This window comes from Drosophila santomea, chromosome X (assembly GCF_016746245.2).
Source record: "Drosophila santomea strain STO CAGO 1482 chromosome X, Prin_Dsan_1.1, whole genome shotgun sequence".
NCBI lineage: Eukaryota > Metazoa > Arthropoda > Insecta > Diptera > Drosophilidae > Drosophila > Drosophila santomea.
In genome coordinates, this window is record NC_053021.2 from 679270 (window position 1) to 693732 (window position 14463).

A 14463-nucleotide genomic window follows, 5' to 3' on the forward strand; every position below is an offset into this window, starting at 1 on the left:
AAACTTTCTGTCTTGGCTTTGTTTGCGAGTTCTTGCGGCTTGGAAAAGCAAGAAAAACTTTCGCACAAAATTTCCATATCAGCAATTTTATTTGCAACAATTTGGCACCACTTTTGTGTGGCGGTGACGTATCAATTTCCGCTTGATTGCATTTTAAAAGAAATAGTCGCAGGAGGAAGGTGCAAGGTGGAAGGTGCGGAAGGTGCGGAAGGTGCGGAAGGTGGGCGAAGCGCGGCAAAAGTTTTCCTCTTCCATTGCAGCGCGCTGCCTGCCTGCGTCCGTTTTTGGTTGTTGGCGCAAATTAAGTTTTTGGGCTGCAAATACGATTTTTGCGGCAAACGAAAATCGAAAATAAAGTTAAAAATTTTACGTTTTACTTGGGTGTATCTGGCCGTCGTCCTCCTTTCCCGCGCGTCGGGTCCACAAAAGTTTGTGGCTGCGGGAAACTTTGGCGAGTGTAAAAGTTTACAATTTCTGCACACAGTTCGCCGCTTGCTTGCCTGCGTCCAAGTTTAAAGGTTAATGATACCACAAAATAAGTTAAGAACCCCCTTCTCCCCCCTCACACACACACATACACAGGCGAGGGAAACGGGTCTTCCCGGTGTTACAACGAAATTACGCCCCTGATTGGATTTGTGCAGTGATGCGGCCACGTTTGCTGTGTTTGCTACGTGCTGCAATCGAGGACAAATTGGCAGTGTGGCCAGGCTAGGATAACAGTGACATTGGAGCACAAAGTGTGACCTTAGTCGAAGTATTGCAACCATAGATGCCTCAAAAGTATAGCTACAAATCTGTTAAATACACATACAGTACAGATACAGTACGGAGGGTACAAATCGTAATCACAGTTTAATTGCCCAGACCAAAAAAAAAGCACTTGTCGTAGGGATCGAAGTCCAGACTCATTTGCGAGACAAATGGCGATGGAATCATCTGAAGGCTCCCATCTAGTTCGATAGCACTTGGCTGTTTACCAGTGGACTCCCTCGAAGGGCAGGAGCTGGGCGGCCGACTTAGTTCGGGATTCGATAAGGATTCATCCGGAGCAGGACAGGCTTTGTCCTCACTAAAGAGACAGCAGGCTCGAAGTGCTGTCAGCATCAATCCCATTCTCAAGTGTGGCCTTCGACTTCTCCAGATTCTGTTTCTTAGTTGAGCCTCTTTTGTTGCCGCAAGGGACCAGTTTTTAACCCAAACTGTCCACGAATATTGGCTAATTGCCTGTAGTTTGGCTACTCCGCCGCTGCAGATATCAGTTGTGACAGTTGTTTTGGCTTATGCCAGATAAGAAGTTGTCAGAAACATTTTCAGGGAAAGGTTTACTATCTAAGTGTGGTTATTGCGACTTGTTAGCAGAGTGATTTGTTCGTATGCATTTGAACGGGTAAAATAACTTATGGAGTTTCCTGCTCGTATCCTGTAAAGTGTGCTAGTAGCAAATGGCGAACCAACAGATGTCACGGAGGACGTTCTTTCACTCTAATACCTTCCCACTAATAACCACCCAGCACCTCCGGCGAACCCACGTTCCACACAAGAGGATGTCTCCCTATGCTTGTTTTTTCATCCCCTTGTTTATTGTTAGCTTAGCGAACATTTAATTGTTGTTTACATTTGTCTTTTGGTTTATTTTGCAGCACTTTGTAGTCCCTCCTCTCTCAGCCTCTCCAGCAGTACGTGTTCCTTAATAACAGTTTTCCATAAGCAGGGAAACGGCGAGGAAATGATGGGGCGAAATTTACATTTTAATTTCTTTTAATTAAAAAAACAGCCAACAAAATATCAAAAATACAGCACATTAAAATGCTTCTTCCTTCTTTTCTTTTATTCTTATTATTATTATTATTATTGTGCTTCGCTTAATTTCGTTTTCTTGGCAGTGGAATTGGAATGGAATCTGATGGGATCCGGTGACAGCTGTCAATATACTCGTACAACTTGAAAGGATATTTACTTTAAGCACTTGCATGAAACCCACGCTGAGTTGAAAGCCCGAGCGGTACATAAAAGAGAATTCGCGAGGTGAAAGGTGCGTGAAGTTGCCACGGGAACAGTGACAAGGTTGGTGGTTAATTTTCAGAAGTACAGAACTCTGATCCTTGTCATACCAACGAGAAAACCGTCACAGATTCATCAAGTACCCACTTCTTTACATAGAAACGTAACGTTTAGGTTCTTATTAATTTGAAATGTTACACGGTTATTAGATAAAACCCACCTTCGTGTAGCACTTCCTTCCACACTTTCATGTGTGAGCTGAGATGCATTTGCCAAAACACGAGAGCACAAACAAGTTGCGGATGCAGTCGAGACCCCAAAACAAATCGCTTTTGAAAGCTGGACAGGCGGAAGAGGAAGTGCTTCATCACAGGTTGCCGTCGCCTCTGTTCCGTTCCGTTCCGTTCCGTTCCCATCCTGGCAGATCCTTCGTCCTGCCGCACAATTGTCGCACGTAATTTGGTTTTGGTATCTCAATTTCTACACTCAAGGCACTCGGGCGTTCGGTTGGTGCTGGGAGGCTAAGGTGGCTGCAACGAATCAATTTCTGACATATGGCCTGTCAATGAGCTCTGACGTGTGGCAGGCAAAGAGAAATGGATGTGCAACAGTGTGGCAGGACACAAAGCAAACAAGACACCATTGGACCACAGACTCGGGACTCGGGCCAAGCGGGTCTAAATCATGCCGTGAAAATGGAGGCGAGTTGGCTTCAGCCAGGGAGTGGGAGTGAATCCATCCTACATTGTAATTTGTGGTGGGTGTGTATTCGAGGCAACGGCCCAGTGTATTTATCTTGCATTTTTCAGCACACACATCCATCTGTATACTTCGCTTCAGTGGGGGAACATTTTGCGCAAATTGAAGTATTTACCTTTTGGTCTTGGTCTTGGTCAAGGCAATGCAGTAGTCAGGATGCAGACTGCCCATCCCATCCCCACTGCTCCATTTCGGCTTCATTTGCTTTATGTAAATTTGTGCCCCCACTCTGGGCCGCGGCAAGCTTTCACTGTTATTTCCCAGTGCTTTTACAGACCTCCCCCCTTCGGAGCAGCAGCAGCAGAAACAGGAGCTGGAGCTTGAGCTTGAGTAGGAGCTGGAGCTGGAGCTGGAGCTGGAGCCACGTTCCTCACCTGTCAGCCAGTTGCCACCCGGGCGCAGCCATTTGTCTCACCACCTCTGCTGCCGCTGCCCGCCCACCGGTGGTCCACTGTTGGCTCAAACAAAACGTTGCGTAAGCGCTTGCCAAAGTTAAACCCGAGCAGCATCTAGCCCCATCCAACTATACAACTATACAACTACAGAACTATCCAACTATCCAACTATACAACTGTACAACTGTACAACTGTACAACTGTACAACTGTACAACAGTGCAGCACAACAGGGCAGCCCGTGGGAGAGCACTAACTGACTATCGCTTACTGGCGCCGCACATGTCTGCACGTTCATTTCTTCTACGCTTTTTGTGTCCCGTTGCCGTTTTGAGCTGTTTCAACCGTTTTTTCTCGGGTTTTCTCGGGGTTTCGCTGCAAATTGCATTGAGCTGAAGCATTTTTCCGACAACGTCAGTTCCCCAGCCTCATCAGCAAGGCAACCAGGACCAACACCCAAACCCACACCCACACCGAACCAAAAGACCCATTCCGTAAACTCCAAACCTTGCCATCAGCATCCATTTGTTTCTTGGATTCCGGCGTGTTACGTTTCATTTTCAATTTTCGTGGCATTTGGCTTTGTTTGTTTTGGGTTCTCTTCGGAACGGAGGAGGAGCCAGTGGCGGTCGGCGGATTTCAGGTGCGGTTGCGGCATCCTTTAATCAGGAAACGGAGTTTCTCTTAAAACGGGGTCCTAGAAGGGCAGAAATCCCTGCCAGTGTGACAAACGTTCTATTTGCAAATTGGGCAGTGTGACCATGCCATCCATGCATCGAATCGAACATTGTTAAAAAGCCCAACGATGGCGATTTCAACTGCACTGATTTCCATTTGGCCGCTAAACTTACTCCCACCAATTACCCAAAAGTCCGAAACAACTTCTTTATTAAGTCATTTCATCGTTAGCCAAAAGGAAATGGAAAATCAAGCGAAGGAGAAAGAGAAACAGAACGGAGGCAGCGCGAAAGCGGCTGAAAATATAATCATAATAAAAGTGAAATTAAATAAAATGAAAAGTCATGGAAAACATTTGCACTTGTTCAAAAAGTAAGCACTACAGAATCGCTCGTTGAGTGGCCGCGGGGGCGGAGTGGGCGTGGTGCTGTCCATTAGCTGCCCTGGAGTGAGCGAGACGGCAAGCGTGCTGTGTCATTAAATATTTACTCCCCCGCCGCTCCCTTTTACTTAGGCAAAGGCTCGTCGAGAGCTGCGCTTCCATCGCATTCCATTAGCCGACTTCGCCGTAAGAATCCGTGGGTATATTGTACATATACATATATATAAGCGCTTCTGGGCACCAGCCAGATAAACATAACCGTTCCGTTTTATGAGCAACAATCATTGCTTTTGATTGCCATTCTGATGGCTTCAGCTCCAGCTCCCTGGAACCCGGACGGCCGAAAGGTGCTGCTCCTGCTCCTCCTTCCTTCTTGCCGGGATAGCAAAGGTGTAAAATGCCGCATTGCTTAAATTTTTTATAGCTCACGCCCGCCGCCTCGGCATCCTTCGCATCCTTGGCATCCTTGGCGGATGTGGACGAGCGAGTAGTCGGTACTGGGCCTCTGTTATGGTGCCGTTCTCATGATTGAAACTTATTTGGTCTTCCCGCCCCACCCTGCGGATCTCTGGCCTGCGCCACCTGCCAGTTGAATTGATTGGAGGACAGGTGCTCGGAGGCGCAGAGAGTACGCCCGATTTCGGATTCAAACTGTGATGGGCTCATTGGTTTTGGTTGCGGTTCGCGTCTTGCTCTGGGAGATTAGCAACCCTCTTGTTAAGTTTAAACAATTAGTTTTAAGTTTGGCCAATCCGAAGGCCACTTTGCCTGCCTCCCAGCAGTTCTCCATGAAAATGAGGCTGAAAATTCGACGAGATTGATGAAAGGCAACAATCAAGCGACACCTTCAGCGGCGACTTTAATGCAATTTCCTGCACATTAAGCTGAAACTTCCGAGCGAACCGCGATGCGCAGCGCAAGGAGCCGGCAAAAGGACACCAAAGCGAAGGACAGCAAACAAAACAAAAGCGGAAGCAAAGGACGACCCTTTCAGGACTCCATGGTCCCCAGGAGTGGGCGGAATGAAGGACTCTGCTGCGTTGGCTTCCTTTTTAATTTCCGTCTGCATGCGTTTGCCCCAAGGCGAAGGAGTTGGAGGTGGAGTGCCCACACCTATGCTATACACACCTGTCTGGCGGCAGAGAGCCCAGGGAGCTGATGCTGCAAATTAGTGGCCGCTCCACTTCCGCCCACTTCTGCGGCTGCGGCTGCGGCTGCTGCTGATGATCAGCATAAAATAATCGACACAAAAGCGAAATTTGTGTAATAAAAATTTTAATTAAGTGTATTCCGCGCTTCCTTCGGCCGCTGTGATGACAGGCAAGGATCTGGCACTCCATCGCCAGCTCTGGACATGGACACGGGTACGGATTCGGGTACGGATACGGATAGCGGCTATCATTGTTTGAAATTTATGCAAATCGCTTTTTGCCCGCCATCACCTCCTGCCACCGCCGCCCACTGAATTAAAATTGAAGCGTTTCCCACAGCAGAAACACTGGCGAGCACGCACCACTCACTCACTCACTCACTCACTCACTCACTCAGTCACCCTGACAGATGCACAGAGAGAAATGCCCAAGTGATAGCATGGTATTCACTCTGATGGTATTACAATCTGCGACATTTACCACTATCTTACCACAATTAAACTATAAAATGTACCTAATGGCATGAGCAGTAAAGGAGTTTCACCTCAAAAACCGCTTCAATCACATCTACACCTTCTTTTTCTTCAGTGTCGAGCAGGAGTGATGGGGAATATGCCCGACGCAGCGACAAAGCGAAATGGACGACATCGACAAAGGCAGCCAAACGATTAACGCTCCTAATGAGTACTAAACTCGCCTACGCAATTATGAGATACCAACCCCCGGAGGCGGCAAGGGGCGTGCCAAGACGCCCCTATCGGACCGGGGGGCGTGGCTGGCAGAGCGCGTGATTGCCGGCGGTGAATATAGCGACGATTTCCATAAACTGGCAACAGATAAATCCAGCAAAGGCACACACACACACAAAACGACAAGGGAAACTTGTTTTCCTGCCTTTGTTTCTCATTTTGGCTGTACAAAAATATATTTTAAAGGCCGAAACTCTTTGCCTCAAGTCACTGCCTGCTGAATCTGGTTGCATTTCATTTCCACTTGGATTTTCCAGGCTGCGTGCCAACTTCAGAGGCGAAAAGCTGCAGGAAATCAGGCCACAGAATCCGAGTGCTGCTTCCATGTGTCCTGCGAACTTACGAAGACTCACGGAGTGGCGTCTTATTCGTTGACTATTCAAAATTCAATGAAATGCATTTTTCTTCTTGAAAGGAGCGGACTGCGAGGGGCGGGGGGTGGCGAGTACAATAGCAGATCAGGCAAATTTGATTTGCCCTTGCGGCCATTGTTGTGGCCATAAAACGAAATAGTTATTAGGACGACCTGTCCGGCAAGGACGAGCTGTCCTGCCAGAGTCCTGGCTACAGGGTAGCGGGTAGAGGGAAGCAGCCTCCTAAGGAAGATTATTATTATTATTGCTATTACTACTTTTACAGCCAGTGTGCAGCTCTTTTTGCTGGCACTGTATAACATTTATTGTTATTTTCATGCACTTCCCTTGTTTCCTTCCCTTTCCTTTTTTGGCAACTGCAGCTGTGTGGAAAAGTTGACTTGGTCGAATGCGCAGATTCCCCGACAGTTAGAGTTCCTTGCCAGCAGATACCCTTTATAAAGTGTTTGCATTCCTTTTCAGCGCATCAATCTTTTATTGGAACAATGCAGGATGCTAAAACTCCTCGGGCCTATCCTTCTTTCATTTGACCTCCATCTTCAGACCCACTTCCTCCTGATCCCTAGGTCTCCATCCCTTCGCCGTTGTCATTCTTCCGCCTCGAATATTTTGCTGTAGACCTGGGAGTCCTTGCTGTTGTGTAGCTAAATTAGCTAAATTGCTTATGGCAAACTCACGTAGCGAATGCTGTCATGACCCCACCGCCCACCGCCCACCGTCCACAAACGCCCAAAAATGTGGAGGGTGGGGGGGGAACTCCATTTTAGCTTCTGGTTCTGCTGCTGCTTCGGTTGAGGCTGCGTCTTTCATGGGGATAGGATATTGGATTTTTAGCTGGCTTTTGTAATTGTTAATCACAGAAAGTTTAACATCCCCCACCTCCCCCCCTCTTCCCTCTTCCCTCACCCGCTCCTGTTTTGTTTTTGCACCCGCGGTGCTCCAAATGGCGCTGTGCGATTTTTGCTTTCACGGTCGATTTGGTTTCGGCTTCTCACGGCGATGGGTTGGGTAGCAAATAACTTGCACTGCTTTTGCCACACCGCCCCCCTCCTTCCCCCTTGTCATCCTGCTTTTTGCGTACGTGCAGGTGAACGCATAATTAGGAAAATTCCTTTGTTGTTCGTATGGGGGCTACGAAATGCGAGGGGGAAAGGGAGGCAACGAGCTCAGTGGAGTGGAGATAAATCCCAGTATGAGCACTGCAAATCGCATTGGCATAGCCTAACCCAAATGTTGGTTTGCTCTTTTTTTCGCAGTGCATGGACGAACAAGTTTGCGTTGAGCGAGTCTAGGTCTAGCAGCGAAAAACCCCTTTTGTTTGCACTCCCATTGAATCAAAGCGAACATTTAATGCCGGCGCAAGCCTTGTTTCCAATCAGCAGAAACAGAAACAGAAACAGCAACAGAAACCAATACCATTCGTCTCGCATTTCCCAGGACTTACATACCAACATACATACCAAAGTAAGAAAAAAATAACCTAAAGAGCCACCTGAAACAGAGCAAAAATGCGGGGGAACGGGTGGCAGATGAGCATGAGCAAAGAGGCAGGAAAATCAATGTGTATCTTTGTGGGCTGCTGAAACGGTTAACAAGTCGTATGAGTAATTTTACGAGGGCCGAACAGAAACTTTTTATGCCGACGAGCCCAAAGATATCCTCCAAATGCCGAATGTGCGCCGCACACACAGCATTTTTATTTGCGCACGCATAAAATGCCATTTCTAATTTACGATCTTCGACGGGAAGGGGAAGGGGGAGGGGAAGGGACTTTCCCGGGCTGTTTATGATGAATTTTCGTTATTTTCTTTTGCTTTATTGTTATGGTTCTTTGTTTGCTGCTTTGCTGTTTGCTGTTTGCTGATTGCAACCCAGCAACTCACTCCACCTAACTCCACTCCATCCACTTTCGATTTCCACTGCACACCAAAAATTATGCAATAAAAGCCAAGTCGAAGGAGCCGAAAAAGCCAGGGAAAAGAAAGCCACGCAAGATTTCCCCTCTAATTAGATGAACATAAAAGCAGCAGATGTAGATTCGCTGTTTAGAAAGCAGGAAGAAAATTAATGACGTGGAAATTGGGCAAACACGCATCGAATGTCTGTGTGTTCCCACACTCTCATTGTTTTTTGCGTGTATTCACAGGATACTTAATTCCTTTTTCTAGGTTTAATTGGAAAGCTTTTGATGTCTGTGCAGATGTTTCGATGCCAACGGAAACGGTTTGAAGCTGGTGTAACTTCACACAGACCCTGTAATTCAATATAATTTAAAGTAATTGAATGAAAACATTAATTCCCCATTTCAATTTGATCAATTTGCGCGCATCATTATTTCATTTTTCGGCCACCTTCCGAAACAGTCCGAAAACCGAAAAATGTCTGTTTGCATTTCGTTAAATCAATTTAATGAACCCAAAACACAGCATTTTTCACGCTTCAATATGCCGAAAATTTGTCAACTGAGCCCCACCCTCGAATCTCCCCATTCCCCATTCCCCGCCCCCAATTCCATCTAAATTTCAAGCAGCATATTTTTAAGGGAGCCCGTGAACGTGGAGGGAGGGGGGGCGAGGGGGCGGTGGGGCTGTGCGCATGCTGCATACATAAATCAATTTCAATTAACGTTAATTAAATACGCATCAAGTGGGCATGACCACAAAGCAAAATACAGGGGCAGCGGCCGAAGAGGGGGTGGATTCTTGTTGTCAGGGTGCTCACCAGAAAAAAGAAAGGGGGCTGGTGGGTGGTAAGTGGGTGGTAAGTGGGTGGTAAGTTGGTGGCAGGCCGCACACAAAAAAAAAGGATATTGAAGCGGCGAGTGAGAATCGCAGATTGGCATAGAAACCGAAAAGCCCCGGAAAGTATGCTCTGCAAATTGAAAATGAAAATGGAACTGTGCGAGTGGGCGGAAGTGGGCGGAAGTGGAGTGTCTATCTGACCATCCAGCCCCCAAAACACACCATCCACCCACGACCACCCACTATTGCACGCGTCTATTTTGTGGTTATGCGCTCGGCTTGTCACGAGCCCTGAAACCAGAGCCAACTACACACGAAACATGCAAAAAGTTGGCCAAACCAAAAATGATGGCACTAGCAGATACCCTGTTTATGAGCCAATTGCTTGTGCAGCTAAGATTTAGCCGGGTCATGCTGTATTCGCCACTACTACTACTACTTGTATCTGTGGAGAGTTTTCAACTGGGAAAACGCTATTAAGAGTTTCGGAAAGAGATCCTTTTTTCTCGCTCATCTCAAGTGGGCGCAAGTCCTGGAGCCACCCCCAAAAACAAACGCACACATACACGCACAGATAAACAAACACTCCACATGGGAATTGCGAATTGCGAAATATGCAGTTCTGAAACCGCAATGATGGGGCTGACCATGCGAAAAGGACTTTGCTAGAAACGCAGGGCCGTGGAAACCGAACTCCCACCAAAACAGACACATCACTTTTAACATTACACGAGCAACAATGCCAGTTTCCCGTTTTCCCCTTTTCCTGGATGATTTTCCCCTTTTTCCCGCATCCGCCCTCTTTTTTCAGTTATGGGCCTGCAAATGACATTGATATTTTTCCACTTTGCCGTATGCGCCAATGCGGGAAAATGCCGAAAAGTCAGCAGAGTAACCTTGCGATTGGAAAGGCTGTACGAGATTTGCTACGTTTTTCACGGGATTTCCTATAAACTAAATTCATGTGGCTGAAGTCCCATAACTTGCGTATTGCTTATGCTATTGGAATGGTGTGATTTGGAGACATCAAAGCCAACTGCTTTCACTTTCGGCACTTTCACCAATTTCACCCCGCATCCCGTTGGTTGTTTGCCCGCGTAAATCATTCATAAAAGTATGAATGTAAAGCGAACAGGGATGGGGTTTTCTTTCGGCTTTTGTATTCAGTTTCAACTTTCGTGTAATTACAAAACTCATTAGTGCAGAAACTTTTTGGTCGTCGACCCTTGGCAAGTATGCAATGCTAATTGAAATTCAAGTTGTTTGAGGCGCAGGCAGCATTCTTGCAAAGTCGCAAAGTCGGATAAGCAAACAGCCGCCAGCAGGACCTCGAACCCCGAAAACTCACCCATTCCTGGACCCTGTGAAGTTGGCCTTATAAAAGGTTCCTGGAGTTCTGGGGACCGCAAAGCAAGCTTTTCAAGCAGTGCCTCCGATCGAGTGGATCCACAGTCTTATGGAGTGTCCCAAGTTTAGCATAAGAAAAGCTCCAGCATTGCCATCAAAGTTCTCGCCACACAACCAACTCCTGTTCCACAGCCACCATGTGAGTGTCGCATGGCTCGCACTCTGAATTCAATACGAAACTGGTGTGAAATTCGCGCCCTGCGTCTGATTTGCATTCGCAAATTGGTAATACAATAGGCTTCTGATAGCGTGCACTGTATATGGGACGGAGTGCAGGGCATTTGTGAAATTAACATAAATGACACCATTTTGCATAATGGGGGTTTCCGAAAACAGTTGCTGGGCGCCAGAGTCTAGCCCGATTCCGGGGAACACAACTGTACCCACAAACCCGCCGGCTATAAAAGCAGACGGTTCTGGGTTGCACTGCCTCAGTTGGAGGCGCCTCTTCCAGGTGGGCAGTGAGCAGAGCTTTGATAGTTGACTTCACTGGTTGACTTCGAACTAACAGTTCTAACATTTCCAATCTTCGGCGCTTCAACTTATTGTTTCTGGCCGCACAACTACGAGTATGTGCCCTATGTGCCCTATCCTCCCACTTGGCTGCTGGGGCTGCTCCGCCACGAAGGCTTGCCAGAAGCAAAGAAACCAGCAGCAGAAGCAGCTGGAGCAGCACTCACAGCAGCAGTCGAAGAACAACCAGCCGGACATCCAGATGAACGTGCTATCCCCGCGGCTAGGCGCCTCCTACGAGGTGGCCACCAGCCAGACATCTCTACCCAGCATGAGTCCCAGCTTGGTGGCGCTGCCCCACCGGATAGTCACGGCGAGCACCTTGAGCTCCTGGGCCGGCGAGGAGGAGCTGTACGACATGGAGGACTACGGGGACCGCACGCCTTCTCGCTGGACCGCCTGGTGGCTCAAAAGAGCCTCCAACGAGGATCACTTATCCATCGTATCGCAGCAGTAATACATTGGCTTAATCGATCTAGGACGTGAATGTACAAGTAAACTACCACATACACTTGCAAAGAAACCTCTTTCATTTAACAAAACTACGGGCTGTGTTTGTACTACTCGCGAATAGTAAAACTATTTTTTCTCTTCGTTGGCCACACAAACTGAAAGCACAAGAAGACAATCCTTTTTCGCCTCTGCCCCCTTTGGAGTATGCATTTTTAAAATGAAATTACTCCACGTTTTGCGGGAGCCAGAGGTAAAGGATTCTTGTGGCTAAGACTGTGTAATAAAAATTTGATTAGCTGCTTGTTTAACTTTCATTAAGTTGATTCCGCACACACACTGAACATAGGAAAGTTAATCAAATATTTAGCAGGACCTCTTTGCCGTTTTCCCGTGCGCGTGGAGTGGAGTGGAGTGGAGTGCCGCAGGGTTAAATTCAGTTTGGCCTGGGCGTATATTAACATTTTGGCTAAGCAAACTACTGGCGGTAGCAAACAAACAAACAAATGCCGGAATATTCATGATGATCATTAACACACAGGACTCACAGTACTCACAGGACACACAGGCCACACAGGACACACAGCAGAAGAGCTGAGCTTTCAGGATATGCAGTCCAGGAGCAGTCGGCGACGCCTGCGAACAAATTTGCACAGCCTTCAAGGGATTCGGGCGGGAGTTTAAGGACCGGAATATGTCTGCAGGCTCCATTATGTCCTTGGCAAAGTGCTTCAACCTAAGCCATTAGGGGTAACTTTGCCGAGATGTCATTAAAATAAAAATCGAGAGCGTGTTAAATGATTTACAAAATGCGGCGGTGGGGCGAGAGAGGAAAACAATTTCGTGGCTCCTTCAGCTCAGCTTTCGGTGGTTTAGACTCTTGCCTGTTCGTTCCACAAGCCATTTTTGTATTTTATGCTTTTTATGACTTTTCAATAAGTTTTCCCCCCCCAGACGAGACGCGAGACGCGACGAGAGGGAAAACTTTTCTTCTCGAGCCATTAAAGAGGGCATGTTTAGTATCGATAGGTTGCAGTGTGGAGCAGTGCGGAGCATGTGCTAGGGGGCTTGTAGGGGTTCAAGTTAATGCAAAACAATTTCCATAATACGAAATTGTAGCCCCAACGCGGTTCTACAGTTCTACAAAAGCATATAAACTTCTGTTCCAAGAACAAGAACAAGAACAAGAACTCCATTATGGGTTTCTGAAATTGGAGCAGCAGGAACTGCTTAAATGCTCATGAATTGTGGAACCCGACTCTTTAAGTTTGCCTTCATTCAATTAAGACATTCTCGAATGGCGCTGAGACCGAGCTCAGTTTTGGAGTAGTTCTGGGGGATTTGGGATTGCTATTGGGATTGGGATCGGGTTCCTTTCCAGCTAATCGTTGGCCATTAGACGCCAATGACACTTTTATGTCACTTTAATAAACTTGAGAAGCTAACAAGCTTATGAAAGGGGGAAGCGACGCACTTGTACGGCAAAAGTTTTCGCACGTTGCGGCAAATGTCTTGAGCTGCAATCGTCCCACGAGGTTTCTACTTGCCGCAAGTTCGAATTCGGGGTTGAGGGGATGAACATGTACACAAGTATCAGTATATGTGGGGATGGATACTGATATCAACAATCGTTCCCCTAGTCCGCAAAACGCCGGCTGGGCAGACTTGTAATGACATAAGCAAGTGAAATGCATAAATAAACATTTGAGGGGGGCCTCTGCGAATTGATACAAATCGTTCAATAATCACGCAATTGCATTTTATTTCCTTCGAGGAATAGCGATGGAGGGGGGAGGTGGGGGGCGAGCGTGTGTGCAAATGTGAGGGAATGTCCTTGCAACGTCCCCTTGGGGTTAAGCGAGGTCCTCGGTGGGTTGGTTGCGTTTCTGCGCTCCTGCGTTTTTGCGTTTTTGCGTTTTACATTTTATAAATGTCGCATCGCTGTGAACCAGATCTGCGCATATCGAGGCAAGGAAGAGCCATTAAAAGTAATTGGACCTGCAGTGCATAAAGTCAGAGGGGAGACTTGCGAAATGGGCTGGAAAGGACACCCAACTGGGATCTGTGAATCATACGATACTCGGAGCTAGAAAGCCATGCTAAACGTAGTGTAATCTAGAGTATTGAGTACCTCCAACTATAATAAAGCTTAACCAGCTGCTAATTGTTTGAAGTGTAGCTCGCCGCCCAGGATGAACCGCTCCTTCGTCAACGCTGCTGCTGTATCGAGCGCATTAATTTCAGGTGCGACCACGCCCACTCCACGCGCACCCCACCGCCCTGCGAGACAGAACTACCCGCTTGCAGAGTGTTATTTATCATGTGGCAAATGTTGTAATGCATTTTGTAATCGATACAAAGCAATCACAACGAATTGAAGCCCAAAGCCGGATGGAGAGGGGCGGGGCGGGGCGGTTGCGGGGGCGTGCAAGGCACGTGACCAATCAAGTGGGCGTGGCAGAGACCGACTGAAAAGGGGATCGAAAGGGGATGATGAAGCGTTGCGAGGGGGGTGGAGGAGTTGTGTGCGTTGGTTTTCTGTTGCTAAATTAATGGGGCACAGAGAAAAGAGGGGCGACCTTAAGCTGTAGTGACAGCGCCACGTATCTTCATCCTGCCCTTTAATGCAATCAGAAATAACTCAAACCTAATTTACTTGGGCCACGTCAGTGAAATGAACAATTTGAGAAACGTAACCAGCACGTAAGTGCACAGATTGTTTGCGTAGATATATTGTTCCTTTGCCAGTAACACAATTAGCAGAGGTAAAGAATGCATTTCTTATGGCTTTTTCTCTCTGTTGAGAATTTCCGGTTTTTATCAGTGCGTTTTTAAAGCTCAAGGACTTAAAGGATTTATTG

The 14463-nt window shown here is 47.3% G+C and overlaps 2 protein-coding genes across 11 annotated transcripts in view; one reads left to right on the plus strand and one right to left on the minus strand.

Annotated features, from left to right (window-relative positions):
- Positions 1–14463, minus strand: part of LOC120457202 (uncharacterized protein CG43867) — a 103611-nt gene that overhangs the window by 30781 nt on the left and 58367 nt on the right. The window lies entirely within an intron of this gene.
- Positions 11081–11697, plus strand: LOC120457212. The gene has a single exon (XM_039644579.1). The coding sequence runs from the start codon at positions 11211–11213 to the stop codon at positions 11607–11609; it is 399 nt and encodes a 132-aa protein (XP_039500513.1). The 5' UTR covers positions 11081–11210; the 3' UTR covers positions 11610–11697.

Bases quoted from the DNA above. Each gene is read 5' to 3' on its own strand.
- LOC120457212 (XM_039644579.1), top strand. From the start codon at position 11,211: ATGTGCCCTATGTGCCCTATCCTCCCACTTGGCTGCTGGGGCTGCTCC.